Source organism: Stenella coeruleoalba (genome assembly GCF_951394435.1).
Source record: "Stenella coeruleoalba genome assembly, chromosome: 17".
Lineage (NCBI taxonomy): Eukaryota > Metazoa > Chordata > Mammalia > Artiodactyla > Delphinidae > Stenella > Stenella coeruleoalba.
The window spans coordinates 19272128-19288333 of NC_137163.1; the positions used below are offsets into that span (position 1 = coordinate 19272128).

Below are 16206 nucleotides of genomic sequence, written 5' to 3' on the forward strand. Positions count from 1 at the left end.
AATCATCATTAGGTAGCTTATTCACACACTCCTTCAGCCAGGCATTATTTATAAACACATAATATATGTATTAAATATTTATTATGTGCCAGACAGTGCTGGTGGCTGGAACATCAAAGGTCAGCAGTACCAGAGTCCATCCCTGACCTCGTGGAACCAGTGGAGGCACTGACATTACTTAAATACAGCAGAGAGAGTAGAGAGGAAGCCCACACTCAGGAAGATGCAACAAGACTCAGTGACAGGTTAACAGAGCAGGAAACAGAGAGGAATGCCCAATATACCCCCTCTTTCCTTCTTACCCAGGCATTTTGGTCTCTATCCCTTTATCAAGATTGTGCAATAGAAGCTACAGATTAGAATCTCCTGAAGTCCTTGAAAAAAGAAAAAGCAGTGCTGGGGATGGGAGCCCTACCTCCAGAGATTCTGATGCACTTTGTCAGCATTGGTATTATTAATATTATCATTATTTTAACTTATTTTGCCCATGGCAAGCATGTCTCACTGAACAGGACTCTCTCTACTGTACCAAGGATGGAAGGCTTGTGTTTGAATTGCATACAGCTCCATGAACTCAGAGTTAAAGTATCACCAAGGGCATTAACTGGTTACAGGTATTTTTAAAAGTACCCAGACACGGCCATGTTACCCAATAGGAGGACTAAGCACATACCTAGTGACCACAAAAACAGGTGTGCACATATGCGCTCAGAAACAAAACTGTTCAGTGTTTAAAAAAAAAAAAATTATCACCAAGAGGGACAAAGAAAATCTAAGTAGTCATCATGACAGGAAGAATCGAATCCTTGTATTTCCTTGGAGTTATTTTCCAGAGTAATTTCTTTAAAAATTAAATATGGGGTAGGGGCAAAGAGCTGGGGGCTGGGTGGACCATATGAAATTCTGAGCTCCAGGCCTTTAAAAATCTTACTGGAGTCCTGAGTCTGATCTGTTCCCAAGGCCATTCCCTCACCTCTACCAGCGATAATTGCATCTGTATTTCCACACGCGGGAAAAAAAGTCTGGGAACTTCATTCTTATCAGTATTTACCAGCTCTGGAATTCTACTGCCTTCAGCGTGATTCTTTTTCCTGTCTGCTTATAGCACTCCCAGAACCTGGAGTTAGGACAGAAGTTTCGTAAGTTGAAAGAACACTCTCAGATGCTGTTAATTATTAGGCCCTATCACTGACCGCCAAGGGGCTCCCAGACCAGTCAAGCTGAAAGCCTCCTGTCTTGGAAGCCACACAGGTTTCCATCATCTGACATCCTCAGGTGGAATCCTGGTTCCCAGATTTTGTTTCTAATAACCCCTTAGGGGTGATACCTGTTCGGGTTTTTTAGGCCATCCCCCATGCCTACGCGAAGTGTTTAGCCACCTGAATCACCTGGAGGATCAGAATACAGCTGTATCACCTCGCAAGATTCTCCCTAACCCACTTCCCAGGTCTCAGAGGAACAAGTTTCAACCGCACCCTGTGCAGCGGCTCTCTGGCCCAGGCGGAAAAACAGAGCCGGCCGGCGGCTCTGCTCCCCTCACTAACTGGGTGGCCAAGGAGGCCAGTGACAAGCCCAGAAGGTCACACCACAAACCCCGCCGCCGCCTGCCTCCCGCACGAGCCCTGCCAGGTGCTTACCCACTTCTAATCAACAGGGAAGAGCTCAATCACGGGTCTCAGCTCCCGGCGCGGAACGAAATCCAGCGCACGGCATCTTGGGAAATGTAGTCCCCGCTACCTCCCAGGGTCCCCGGGTCTACTCACGAGACCCCCCGCCCCGCCAAGAGGGATTTCTCTGCCTGGGCCCGATGAAGCCGGCGATGCCATCCCAGTGTGGAGGCGGGGCCGTGCCCTTCTCAGGACTCGGGGTGCTCTCCTGGGTCTGAGGAAAGAGATGGAACTACAATTCCCAGGCTGCTCTGCGCCGAGCCGGGAGCCGCCAGCCTCGCTTTGCGTGACCGCGGCAGGTTGGTCCTGGAGCAGATGAGCGCAGAATATTTAGGCGAAAGCGCGAGGCGGGAGGGGAGCGCGGGGCAGGAGGAGTATCTCGGCCCAGAAAATTATGCATGCGTTAGGGAAGCTCTGAGAGAATGGCTGTGGAAGGTAAGGGACGCTTGGGCATTTTAAGCCCCCTCTTAACCCGCGCACCCCGATACACACATCCCCGATGAAGCTTGGGGAAGCTTGGGGAGGAGAGGAAAGTGGGTGGTGGCAAGCGGGCCCTTTCCTCTTACACCTCTTGGCACTCACCTGAGCCACGGAGAGCCAGTAGGTGCTTTATTCAGTTACTTTGGAAAGACAGGTAGATGCGTAGCACTCTCGGGTTGGAGGCGAAGAGTGTCCCTAATGCGAAATGATGTGCTGGATATGGGGGAAAAGCCTGAGAGAGCGCTTGGAGGTCTCAGCCCCGAGGTGCCCTTTTCGCTGCCGCATCCCGCCAGGGCCGGCTCGGTGACCTCGAGGTTGAGGATGCTCACTTTGGCCTCCACACATGGGAGAGGACCCTCGCCAGGTGCGTCATCGGGAAGCATGGACTGCTGTTGGGTCGAGGGCCCCTCGTCGTGTGTACGCAGCAGCGATAGCAGCAGATGTACCCAGAGGGTGGAGGTGTCCCGACACCTGTCTCTTTATACAACCCTCCCGAGGTTAGCAAAGTTTATAGAAACGAAATGGAATCAGCTAGGAATAAGGACAGCCAGCCTCTTACATTGGGGTGAATCCTTTTCTTTGAAGCCCACCTTCTGCTTTCCTCCTATAATTTTGGCCTTTGGCTTTGCAGTTTGGGCTCTATGATGTTGCCACCTTTGAACTGCCTGGTTGAAAGCAGGGACAGGCGGTTTGTGTGGGATCCCAAGTTTTCATTTCAGATGCTCTCACCTTGGAAGACTGGCTTTCTTGTTGAGGGTAGTTTCTGGGGGAAAAATATGTGGGCCAGACGTGTTTGTGGTGTCAAACGAGCAGCCACACTGTGCCTGAATGATAAATTGAAATGATCATGGGACTAAAGGGGAGTGTAAGTTCATTTACAGAATTATGGCTTCTGAGTGTGGCTCAGGTCAGAGGGGAAGTTGGTGTTGGAAAAAGAGGGCATGCCTGCCAGCTGCAGCAGACTCCTTGCCAAGGGGAAGTGAGCCTGTTCCTTGGAGGCTGAAAGCAAGAAGGAGCCACAAGGGTTTGCTGGCGTCCCCCTCCCCTACCCACCCCAGGTGAGAGCAACTGAACTAATCTGACTCTTGCTCTCTTTGTAATTACTTAACAACTTGAAGTGGCAATAACCCAGCTCTTGTGGTCAGCACCCATTAACTCAGGAAACTGTCTCAGGTTCAGAGATCCCAAGCTGGGCACTTCTATCCACCTATCTACCTACCTTTACTGTTCTTATATATTTGGCTTTTAAGTTTATACATATATATATATAAATCTATATACACCTATATAAATCTCATATATATGGCTTTGAAAAAAACAAATAACCAGAGTTTTCTGTGCAAATGTAATAATAGGGTGAGAATCTGGCTTTTTGCATTGTTACGGTTGATGGTAACTGAGACAAGACTTTAGATGAAAAAAAACACAAGATAAAGTTCATTCTGAGCTTGAGGCTAAGGGCAAGTTGTTGACCTACTGGCACCTCTCTACCTCACCCCTCAGATGACATTATCTCTTCTCTTCCTCACTCTTCTGTGTCCTCAAGTGAAGGGCACTCCCACTGGGTTCCAGTCCATGATGTACTTGAAAGCAATTTCCTGCTCGCTGGAAGAAGTAGAATTAGTCATATATCTTGTCTGATGGGTTATTATACCAGCGAAGCCAGACCTTACGAAAACAAAGGCTTTGAAAGGAAGTATGCCTGGACTGTGGAGAGCTTATTTTATTTTCTATTGACTTGTTTGGTTAAAGTGCCTGTCTAGTAAACAGGAGATCCTGAGTTTGAATCACAATGAGGCCTCAACTTGAAGAATAAAGGGAATATTTTAAACTTTGACTGCAAATATTCCTATCTCTGGTCTTTACAAAGGCAGCTTTCTTGGTTTGAACTTGGCCCTTCCTAGCTACTCTCATTTGGTCTTTCAAGGCTCAGGGAAAACTTCAGCTCCTCTGGGAACCTGTCTCAACCCTCCCTTCCCTCTGCCTTCTGAGTGCTCTGCCCGGTCTGTGGGAGGTGCCTCCTGCATTGTCTCCTCAGCACCTGTGCTTACATTTTTTTTTTTTTTTGTGGTACGTGGGCCTCTCACTGGTGTGGCCTCTCCCGTTGCGGAGCACAGGCTCCGGACGCACAGGCTCAGCGGCCGTGGCTCACGGGCCCAGCCGCTCCACAGCATGTGGGATCTTCCCAGACCGGGGCACGAGCCCGTGTCCCCTGCATCGGCAGGCGGACTCTCAACCACTGCACCACAAGGGAAGCCCCTGTGCTTACATTTAACACTTGCGGTACTTCATGTCTCTCACTAGACTCTAAGGCTACAGCCCCTGGGGAGTGGGGACCATGTACTCTTTGAATTTATACTCCCAGGCAATAGTACGCTACCTGACCCATGACTGGTACTCAATAAATGCCCATGAAATGCATGGGAAATAAATCCATGGAGCCTTTGTAACTGACTCCATACGGGTGCATGGGGCTTTCTTAGGAGCCCAAATGCCATAAAATAAGGAACTTTTGAGAGGTTTGAAGGCAGTGGCTCTCACCTGAGGAGGGACATTGTCCTCCTAGGGCATGTTTGAGATATGCAGGGGCTGGTATTGATATTTTATGCCCATGGGCCAAGGATGTCCTAAGTGTCCTATAGTGCATGGCTGTCTCATACAAAATTCCCAACCCAAAACCAAGGAACAACCAATTTCCCCAAGCTCACTGAGAAACACTGATTTAGAGAATAAGGAATATTGCCAGAGGAAATGGAATAGGACATATAATACATGTTGCTTAACATCTGAGGTTTAGTTTCTGCATCTGGAAAACATGGGCACACTACTGTTGAGGTCCCACTAAAGTTGTGAAGATTAAATAAAGGAAAGGGCTTATTAAGAGTGGCTAGGACATGGATTCTCAGTAAATATTACTTGCACTCCCTCCCATACTTCTCCTATAAAAAAAAAGCGGTACTGTTTGGAACCTGTTTTGTATCCTGAACTTTCACTTACTCATGCCAGTCTTTGTAATTAGTAGCAAATTAGAAGTTTTTTTTGTTTTGTTTTTCTTACAATGTGTAACCTGTTTTCTTAAGTAAGCTTGAACTTGTAAAAGTATTAAGAGCAAGTAGGGGGCTCATTCATTTTGCTAAACTTGTAGCTTGGAGTTATTTTATGGCTACCCTGGGTTAGGCTTTCTTTAAATTAATTACAGCATCCTATGTCTACTCCCTAATCTGGTTGTGACCCAAGCCTTACATTTATGGGCAGCTTAAAGCTGTGCTTTCCAGCCACAGACCACGTTATGGTCTGCATTCCGATTGGGATTGTATTGGCATCCATTGTCTTAAAAAAAGATTATAAGAAATTACTGCAAATAGCTGGAGAACTAGGACCTCTAGAAAGGAGGTAGCCTGTAGAAACCGAGAGTAATCCCTTCTCCGTGGACAGATTGCGTAGACAGTTGTCTTCATTGAGGCGCTGTTTTCTAATATTAATGGGTTGAAGGGAGAGGAAAAAAGTGGATTCATCAGGCATAGTACCGTATTCACCTCTGTGGATTCATCAGGCATAGTACCGTATTCACCTCTGTATTCCAAGATTGGTGTCTGGCACTTATTTGGACCTCAGTAATTGTTTCATGAGTGAAGTATAAATGCCCCAGAGCAAGAGAAGGCTTTTCCTATTCCTGGGCCACATTTCATCTCCTCCTTGCTTCATCCTCAGCTGTATAAGAAAATGGAGTGGATAAATTTTGTACGTAGTGTTTCTATTCCAGATCTAATAGAATAATAGCTCCTCTTCCATGGCAGAAAGACGAGTCCCAATATTCACCACCCTCCAGAAAGATTTCCAGTTGTAGGCTATGTGTTCTGAATGACTTTGGGCTAAGGCATTCACATTTTACATCCAAAGTGAACAAACTGACTCATCAGATGGCCTCTGATTAGTCATTCAGTGCTCAGGTTCTATAGTTTTTCTCCTGTAAAAGAGTAACGAAACTTCCCATCACCAAAATATTGTAAGGATAAGTAATCATAGCAGCGGCTGGGGAAAAAAGGGAAAACAAGATACCTCGGAACCTCGTGGCAAAGAGAAGCAGTCGCAAATGATGACTTTGTACCCTGCTGGCATTCGGAACTGAGTCACAATCGCAGAGGGGGATAAAGACATCATCTTGATTACAAGGGTGCAGGGGTTATTCTTCCAGACTTTGGGCCGGATGGTAAAGTGGGTTTGCTACTACTGCACCCCAGCAGCGAGCTTACCCCTCACAGGACCGCCTGCCTCTGTAACACTGGCAGCCTGGACAGCAGAGAGAAGATGGGCTCCTGCAGCAGGCATCTGGGACCCAGAGGGAGAGAGCCCCCAACTCCGGATGCATTGTTCCCTTTCACAGGCTTTCACGTCACCACTTGTCTTCTCCTCCTCGCCAGAGGAGAGCCCATAGAGGGCGGAGAGGGACCAGCAGTGCCATTCTCTTGGATTGCCCCTGTGACACGGGAAGTAAGGAGGACGGTGGCTCTCCTGGTACTAGCCTGCCTCCAGTTTTTCCTAACTGCGTTTCCACGTTGAGAACAAGGGTTACGTGCAGTTCTGCTTGGTGGTGCTTTCGGAGGGCAGGCATGGTGCCTTACGCCTGGCCCATGGTAGACTCCGTGTGAGGTTTGTTAAACGAATCAGTGAATGAATGGCAGACTGAATGAATGAATGGGTAGGCTAATGAGTGCATCTGATTTCTGTGGTAGCCCCTATACACGCCCCCCAAGAAGAACTCCCCGCTGCGTTCACTTGCAGAGTGCTTGTAAAAGCAGCGCGACTGTCAACACGCTTCCCTCTCAGCTCCGTGCGGCATCCCGGTGTTAGTGTTCAACTACCTGCTACTCGATTCTCTTTCATTTCACTTTTCACCAAGGGTCTTTTATTCTTTTTTTCTAATATTTATTTTGTTCCCTAGCCCACGAGATCTGACTGTCCTGCGGCAGCAGCTTGTATCCATCACTCTATTTTAGGACGTGAGAGTGGTGAACATGAAGGCTTCGCTGAAAACTTCCGTCCAGTGACTGTGCGTGAGGGTGAGGTGGGGTCCCAAGCCCTGCTTCTGCACTTGCTGCGGCAGGAGTTCCTGCCACTCCCAGCTCTTCTCCGTGACCTCTAACTGGTTCAGACAGGGCTTCAGTCTAATCCTGCTGTTACCTGGCCACGCCCCTGCACCCACCCTTCTTTCTTGTCTGTCGTGCTGTGCTCTTTGGCCAGAAGGAACTAGGGCTGGTGCTAACAAGGGTGAGGTGGTGTAGAACCTCTGGCGGTGTAGCTGTGATCCGTAATGCTGTGGGACACATCCCAGCAAGGACAGCCTGGGATCTGAAACCTGTGCCTGAACTCTGGGGACTGAGCGTCAGACGTTGTGCGTTTAATGAAGAAAATTGCAAACTCCCTTCTCCTGGCATTCAGGCAGGTTTTGCATTTGCTGTTGATAAGCAGGAGAGTTCCTTGCCTGTGTGCAAGGAACTCTACTAGATTTGGGGGGGCCACTAAGAAGGAAGCTTAGCCGTCCCCCGCCTCCACTTGGCTGGAGACAGAGATTCAGATTAGGCTGCATGATATAAGTGCTAAATAAAAGTACAAGCAGCATAACGTGGGCGGTCGGAGAACAAATGGAGCATTTGGTTCTGATCTGGACAGGATGGGATGGCCCAACCAAGGGGATAGCATTTGAGTGAGCTGTTGAGTATAATACTGATGGGTGGGGAATGGGGGAAGGGCGTGGAACAGAGGGCTGTATGTGGAATGTGTGCTACCCTCCCCCCCAGGTCCTGGTGTTGTGGTTGTTTAGCCCTCCATGGGCAGGAACATTAATGAGGATGCTCCTCTCACGTCTGGTACGTTCCTTTCCCTGTGGGCTCGATTATCTGCTTGGCCAGACCTCCAGCACTCCCTGCAGCCCCGCTGGATCTTGCCCATGGTCCTTTTGTAGCTACAAGAGCAAGCAAGGAAAGCTGCTCTCCTGTAAATCAAACTGATTCTTCCCCAGTTTTCTGATGTGGATGTAGCAGCTCAGAGCTGGCTCATGAGAGCAAACTTGGCTATATTTAGTCTGATTTTTCTAACGCGTGGGTGCAAGAAGCTGCTCTTATAGCTCGCCTCCCGAGGGAAGAGCACACAGGGGTGGCATTTGTCAGGTGACAGGGGTGGCCGCCCCACGGCCTTCTTTCTGCAGCCTTTTTCCAAGGGCACCTGGGGCTGGGAGGAGCCAGCTGGCAAGTTCAATTCCTTTGCTTCTCAGCTGCCCTTGATACTCTAGAAGGTGTTTGGTGCTGTTCTGTCCAGTAAATACCACGTCTTCAGGGATTGGATGTTTGTGGATTGGCCATAGGTACAGAGTGACCTCAGGCCTGCTGGTGCCCCACCATGGGAGCTGTAGCACACACAGTGCCGTCTGTAAGTATACGAGCTCTGCAGGCAGATTGGGTGTGAACCCCAGCCCTGCCAAGGGCTTGTGCTGTGGGCCTGAGCAGCTCTGAGACTTCTCTGCTCATCTGTCAGATGGGGATATTAGTAGTGATGACCTCGTAGGCGTGTTGAGAGGGTTCAATCAGTATCAGAGCTCTTAGGACCTGGTTTGGTAGTTGCTCAATAAACACTAAGCAAATATTGGACAAGATGATGGTGATGCCGCTGTCTTTCCTTGTCTTCCTGCCACGTTTAAGAAAGCATCTAAGCCATTTTTATGGCCCTGTGGTAGTACAGTGTCTGGTATAATTGTAGTTGCTAAGAAAGGAATGGTATTCATTATGTGATTCCCTGAAGTTATGAGGTAGCAACGAAAAGTAAAAGTGATCATAATATGAGTGTATTTATTCATTAGAGACTCGACACTTAAATAATCTCTCCCCACCAAAAATTTACTTTCCACTTAACACCCACAGTTTGGTAGGCTGGGCTCTCTTAGATGGTCTGATAATTGCCCAGTCATACAATGTGTAGGTAAATTGACTGCAAAGAGAAATTTCAGGCCATGCAAAAGAGGAAAAAAATTCATGGACTCTTATGAAAGTGACATTGGAAAACTGATGGAATCACACAGCTGTGACCCAATTAAGATTTGGCTGAGTTAGGCCAGGTAACCATTAAAGAAGAGAAAATTGACCTAAGACACTGTTTTGGTAGGAACCAAAGAAAAATATTAGACCACCTAAGGATTAGGAGAAGTCTTTAGTGAAAAGTGATGCCCTGAAATATAATACTTTGGGGAAAAAAATGATCTTTATAAATGGGCTGTGAAAAGTCAAACATGAAATGAAAAATGTTTTGTCCTGCTGACATAAATCTTGTTGCAGGAATTATATAACAAACAATTGATTTTTTTTTTGTTTTTGTTCTAAGAATTAATACACATTTACAAGTTTGGTTAAATGGGAGATAAACTCCATTTCTCCTTTCAAGATAAAGTATCATTCAGACTGTTTCACTATTAAGTTTTGAAACTTGAGTCCCTATTTCAAGATTTTTCTCCATGTTCTATATTAGTACTGTAAAAAAGTTTAAAAATCAGATTATTTAGGTATAATTTACATTCAGTAAAATTTACCTTTTGAAGTTCTTTGAGTTTTGGCAAATGTATACGATGTATTCAGTCTTGTAACCACCAAGACAATCAAGTTCAGTTCCTACAGCCCAAAAAGTATTCTTGTGCCCTTTAGTTACCCTTTACTCTATTCACAACCCCTGACACACACTGCACTGAATTGTCTTTATACTTTTGCCTTTTCCAGAAGGTTATACAAATGATATCATGTACTATGTTGTCATGAGTCTGAGTGCTTTCATTTAGTGAAATGCATTTGGGAGTCATCCATGTTGTTGCATGTATCAATCATTTAGTCCTTTTAATTGGTGGGTAGTATTCCATTGGATGGATGTACCACAGTTTATTCACCAGTCATACATTTGGATTGTTTCTAGTTTGGGGTAATAATGAAGAAATCACTATCAACAGTTGCATGCAGGTTTTTGTGTGAACATACTTATTTCTCTTGTATAAATAGCTAGGAGTGGAATTTTGGAGTCATAGTGTGTTTTAACGTATAAGAAACTGTCAAACTTTTCTAAAGTTACTGTGTCTCACACGTATTTTCCTCAATTTGGATTTTTTTTCTACTAATCCTCTGCTGATAATGAGGACCTCACAAGAATAAGAGAACGGGGACTAAGTATGCGATTGGATGGGATTAGAAGGAAACAGTTTTCCAGAAGTGGGTTCCTTGAGCTATATTACAGAAGAGCACGCAAGTATAGCAATGGCAAATACACACCCTGGTTTCCAGGTTAGTCCAGACTTCAAGGATGGATATAGCCTAGAAATATCACTGGTGTTGCATCCAAAAGAAAGCTGTTTAAATTCCCTTTTATAATGCACAGTAACAGGAATTTGCCGTCAAGTTCTGGATATTGATTTTTTTTTTTTGGTTATTGTGGCAAAACAGGTAAGGAAAGCAGCCTGGATGAGGGAGGGCTTACCTTTGGAGGAAATTTGGGTAAGAACATGAAGACAAAAAAGGGAAGACCATGTTTGAGAGGCCACGGAAAGTGAGTTTAACTGGAGCAGGAAACACTTAACCTGTCCCTGGAAGGAATTGGTCTCGCCCACCAAGGGGCGTGGTCACAGGAGCCTAGGACTCCATTTTATGAAGCCTAAGAAAAGGTTCGTTGACCCAGTCTCTAGAGTGATTTAAATGTTGAGTATGGCAGCGGCCAGGCTTGTTTTGCAGCTGTGTGTGATTCTGATTGAGAGTTGGGTCAGGAGCTCTCCCTTCATACATTGCAGGTAAACCAGGCACTGCTCCCAAAGACCACATTTTGCTCAGCCACAAATTGGGTAGAGGGCCTGATAACAGAATTGCTTCCAAATGCAAAACATGGTCTTGGAGGTATAATTTGGGTATGGACACATTAGCATTTCCCACTGGTCCCTGGGACCGTGGGATGGGATATTTGAATTTAGGATAGCTACAGAATTCTTATGATACATGGTTGCCTTAACCCTACGCTACCCTGTTTGAGGTTGTAAAATACCAATATAGGGTTTTCGTGTTTTTTGATGAGAAGGTGCCTGTGCATTACATGGAGGTGAAAATATAATACTAAGCAGGCTTCAGTAGATGTACTTTGCACTTGATTTTGTCTGGAGTTTGGTGTTAAGGGTCATCTAGGAAATTTAGGTAGATATAGCACTGACTTACTGTAGGTTGGAAATAGAATGTCCTTCATTTTACATTCACAGGTATTTATCGAGCATCTAACATATGCCAGTCTCTAGCAGGGTTTGATTTATAGTCCTATAATACCGTGGATAAGCTTAGGAAAAGCAGGTGTTCTGAAGACAGATCTGCTTACGTAGTGTTTCCTTTAAGATTCCTCTGGGGCACTTGGATGATATTTTTTAATAAGTCAGAAATGGGGCCTTGAATATAACACATGGCCTGAGTCTTTTTTTTTTTTTTTTTTTTTTTTTGCGGTACGCGGGCCTCTCACTGCTGTGGCCTCTCCTGTTGCAGAGCACAGGCTCTGGACGTGCAGGCCCAGCGGCCATGGCTCACGGGCCCAGCCGTTCCGCGGCATGTGGGATCTTCCCGGACCGGGGCACGAACCCTTGTCCCCTGCATTGGCAGGTGGACTCTCAACCACTGCGCCACCAGGGAAGCCCCTGAGTCATTCTTAATAAGCATATTTGGAGATGCTGGTATGCAGACAGGATTCTTAATCTAAGATCACAAGAGGGGACTGAAGGTCTCATGGGATCCTTGACCCCCTTAAACTATATGCACAATATATATATGGACATTATGTGTATTTTTCATGGCAAAGGGGACAGGGGCTTTTATTCTTTTCTCCAGGGACTAAGGATGAGCATCATGATCTCCATGAGAACATCCATTTGACTTTTTTATTCTGATAAATCTCTAGTGCCTACAACTATGTCTGGCACATAGCACACAACTATTTGTTGAGTAAACAAGAGAACTAGTATCTTTTTGTTACTACTGACTACTCTGAGCTAGCCACTTGATGGCCATTCTCCACACATTAGTTTTCATAATGCAGTGGGATAGGTGGTTTTTCCCAGCCAATAGCTGAGAGACTTTAGGTCCAGAGAAGGTAAGTATTGATAATTTTTCCAAGGCTGCACAGCTAATTCCTGGTAGGACAGGGCTTTGTTGCCAACTTTGCCGTATTCTAGAGTCCATGCTTTTTCACCGTCCTGTGTTGCTTTCTGGTTTTGTATTAATTTGGTAGTTTGGTTCTGGTTTAGTAGCTGTCTATCGGGAACATTAGTAATTGAAGGGGGGAAAAGAAACCAGTGTAATAAACAAAACATTGCTTATTTGGGCTCTACAATAGGGAAAACTATTCCAGGTTTTTAGATCAAATCCCTGAGAAGGCATTTATCTTGATCTTGGCTCTCTACACTTTAGCTTCCCTCTTTGTAAGGAGCCGGAGGTCTTTGGGGTTTTGCTGTGGCTGTTGTTTTCCCATGAGACTTTCCACATTCACTTATGTGCCCAGCACAAATTAGTGTGCATTTCTATTTGATTTGAATAACAAATATTCATCGTGCACTTGTGACAAGCTCAGCTCTGTGAACAGGATCCACCGAGTGATATAAAAGAATGTAAGGCCACGAACCTTCCCCTCATGGAGCTTACAGTTGCTTCACATTCAAGGCTCAGGTTGCGAAAACGTAAAAACGGTATGGACATGGGCAGAGAGGGCAGTGTAGAGGGCCCTGCTCTCAATCAGGGGAGCCACCATGCCCACAGCAATGGCCCTCCCACTGCCCTGAATTCCCCATGAGAAGTTCTTATAGGTTTTTTTTTTTTTTTTAAACATTTAACTGCTATGGAAAGTTTGATCACAGCCTGGAGAAACTGAAAAAACAAGGAAGCTGAAGTGATAATAAGGTAACGGAAAAGAAAGGAACAGAAGAGCAGATGTGAGAAATATTTCATAGGGGAGAAAACATAGGATTTGAGATCGTGTAGTTATAGGGTGTGGCAACCACGTAATTGCTCCCAACCCTTCAGGGGTGCTCCACTGCCAATAAAGTCTAGCTCAAACTCTAAAGCAGTCAGGGACCTTCCCAGAGTGCCACAGCCTTCCTGCTCCAGGCTGATCTCCCACCCCTTTTCCCTTAGGAAACTTCCCTAATATTTAAGGGGCCCAGCGATCAGCTGTCTGCTGGCTCACAGGACACCTTGAATCCCTCCCATGTGGTTTATGCTGGTCTTCCTACCTCAAAGGCCTTTCTTCCACATGTTCACATGTTGTCCTTCTCACATCCTTCTATATAAATATCTAAGGCAGGAGAATAGGTGGGCGAGAGAGGGAGATCTCCTGTGAGAAGAGCGTGACCACCAGGCACCTGCAGTGTTAAGGGATGGGATGAGGAAGAAGAGGCTGAAGGAGGTGGGAAAGAAGCAGCCAGTGGAGGTAGGGGAACCATTTCAGAGTGGAGCGTCTCAGCATCACGTGATGCACTAGGACAGCCAGCAAGACGTGTGCTGGGAAGTGCCCAGGGGGTTGGCATTCGGATGAAATGGGAAGGCAAATCCACATCATAATACTTCAAGGGTGTCAAGGAAGCAACTCTTGATGCAAATGTATAGAAATGGAAAGAAAATGTATGGAAGGGGAAAGAAGGGAGAAATAGTTATGGCAAGGAGAGATTAAGGTCAAAGGAATTGTAAATGTGGTGATAAACTGGAAGAATGAAGACAAGGGGTCTAACCTAGATGGGAAGCAGTTCAAAGAAAGCCTTTATTTTTTAAGCTATGAAATATTTGAGAGTGTTTCTAGACTGTGTGTACATTGACCCAGTAGAGAGGGAGATTTTGAAGATACAAAGGATAAAAGAGATAACTGTTAGAGCGAGGGCCATCTGGAGTTTAGATGTATTATCTCTTGGAGAACGTGTTCTTTCTGGAAAGGGTGGGTGATACAGATAGGAGTGTTGTAACTTTAAAATAAAAACATGACTATTAAAAAAATTAATACCTAGAACAGTGCCTATCACATAGTATAACTACTTATCATATATTAACTCATTAAACTTCACATGAATCCTGTGAGGTAGGTACTATTATCATCCCTATTTACAAATAACAAAACGGGCACAGAGATGTTAACTCACTCAACTAGTACATGGTAAAGCTGGAATTTGATTAAAACCAAAAGATGTTCATCCAGTTTCCTAGTTAGGACACTTTGGGGAATACTGGATGAAGACATTATCATCTTCAGAATTTTCTTTAAAAGTGAGACTCTTAATCGCCTACTAATATACTGTTATGTCAGTTATATTGATAAAAAATTTTTAAAGGATAATCTATAAGAACATGTGGGTCACTGACAATTTCTTGTATGTGAGTTTATTTTGTAATAACTAACTCCAGGTAGGACAGGGATGGAATCAGAGGACTCCTAATTCTCAAATGTTGGGAGGGTATAATTTTCGGAACATGAGTCCTCTTCTGGAGAGTTTAGGCCTTGGCGAGGGTGGGGGTGCTTGCTTGTGGAGCAGGGGTTGGGTGCATAGGCCAGCCAGCAGGTACCACAAGGGCTCTCTGATCCTACAGCCAGGGTGTGGGGTTTCAGGAAGATAACAGCAAGTAGGAGTGATGTCAGAAAGGAAAGGTGAAAAGATGCTGAAAATAAATTTGGCCAATTTCACAGTTTTGCCAAGACGGGAACGTCATCTCCATTTCCTTCTATCTCCTGCCCCCTTTCTGCTTTTAAAGGCCATAAGATTTAGGTTTCCAGGGTGCTGAGGCCGTTGTCCCTGACTAATGGTAAGGGAGAGTGATTTTCCCGTGCTGATGTTCATTCTATTGCTTGCTAAGTGCCTCTCTACAACCCATGAAGCTCCTGCCTCCCTCTGACTGCTTTGCCTGGCCAGGGTTTCTTAATTGAAACTCAATAGCTGATAGCTTTGGCACCCGTGCGTTTGCTGGGGCTCACCCCAAGGCCATCATCATCGTAATCATACTGCCCTGGCTTGACACAGCACCCCGTGCCTTCCAAAGTACAGCTTCTCATTTGAGCCACAGCTGACCCGTTGGCAGCTGGAACAGGCGCTTTTGTTCCCATTTCATAAAGAAGGATGTGAAGGCTCCCTTACCCAGGGTCACAACTCATTAGCGGCAGAGTTTAGATTTAGAGCTTCGTGTCTCAAGTCTTTTTCATTATGGCTTCTGTCATTGCTGCCATGATTTGGAAGGCGTGGCGCAGCGCCTGATTTGAAGTGGGATGATCTAAAAGGGATCCAGAATTTTTCTTCAGTTATGGATGAAGGCAGCCAGAATGGGGCCTGAGGTCACGTAGTTCTCTGGAGGCACCTAATCTCTGGCTCCAGTGATAAGTTCCTCTTTTTCTCTCCCAGTATTTTGTTGATTCTCTATCTTCTAAATAGTTACATTAAAGTAATATTTAAAAACTTTTTTCAGGTATGAAAATTCTTCCTATTTACCATAGAAAGAAAAAAAATCGTAAGCACAGAAATAAGAAACTAAGAATAACAGTAGCCAACGTTTATTAGGCACTTGCTAATACTAGCAGTTGGGGTTGCTCTTTATTTATTTATTTTTTCGGTACACGGGCCTCTCACCGCTGTGGCCTCTCCCTTTGCGGAGGACAGGCTCCAGACGCGCAGGCTCAGCGGCCATGGCTCACGGGCCCAGCCGCCCCGCGGCACGTGGGATCCTCCCGGACCGGGGCTCGAACCCATGTCCCCTGCATCGGCAGGCGGACTCTCAACCACTGTACCACCAGGGAAGCCCGCTGTTTAATTCTTGATAAAATATTAATGCATTTTATTCTCCCTCCTCCTTCTTAAAAAATGTAAGCACAGTGATCTATCTCATTCTCTTTAGATAACAGCACTAATGAGGGCGATGATGGGAGCCCTTGCGAGGGCAACAAATACATAACTCTGCCCATGTTTCACAAGGTATCATCACATTCTATCAGCTCTGTTCCTGTAACTTGTTGATGGTCATTGTCAAGGTCAGAGCCATAG

At 45.6% G+C, this 16206-nt stretch overlaps 2 protein-coding genes across 4 annotated transcripts in view; one reads left to right on the forward strand and one right to left on the reverse strand.

Annotated features, from left to right (window-relative positions):
- COLEC10 (collectin subfamily member 10) overlaps positions 1 to 1746 on the reverse strand; it is a 451965-nt gene extending 450219 nt beyond the window's left edge. For all 3 annotated transcript variants that reach the window (XM_079901499.1, XM_079901501.1, XM_079901496.1), the window contains exon 1: positions 1638 to 1746. The gene's annotated coding sequence lies outside the window, so the exon portion shown is untranslated. The remainder of the gene's footprint in view (positions 1 to 1637) is intronic.
- A 218-nt stretch (positions 1747 to 1964) lies between these two features.
- SAMD12 (sterile alpha motif domain containing 12) overlaps positions 1965 to 16206 on the forward strand; it is a 413152-nt gene continuing 398910 nt past the window's right edge. The window contains exon 1 of the mRNA XM_079902468.1: positions 1965 to 2102. Coding sequence (XP_079758594.1) covers positions 2090 to 2102 — 13 coding nt within the window. The 5' untranslated portion in view covers positions 1965 to 2089. The remainder of the gene's footprint in view (positions 2103 to 16206) is intronic.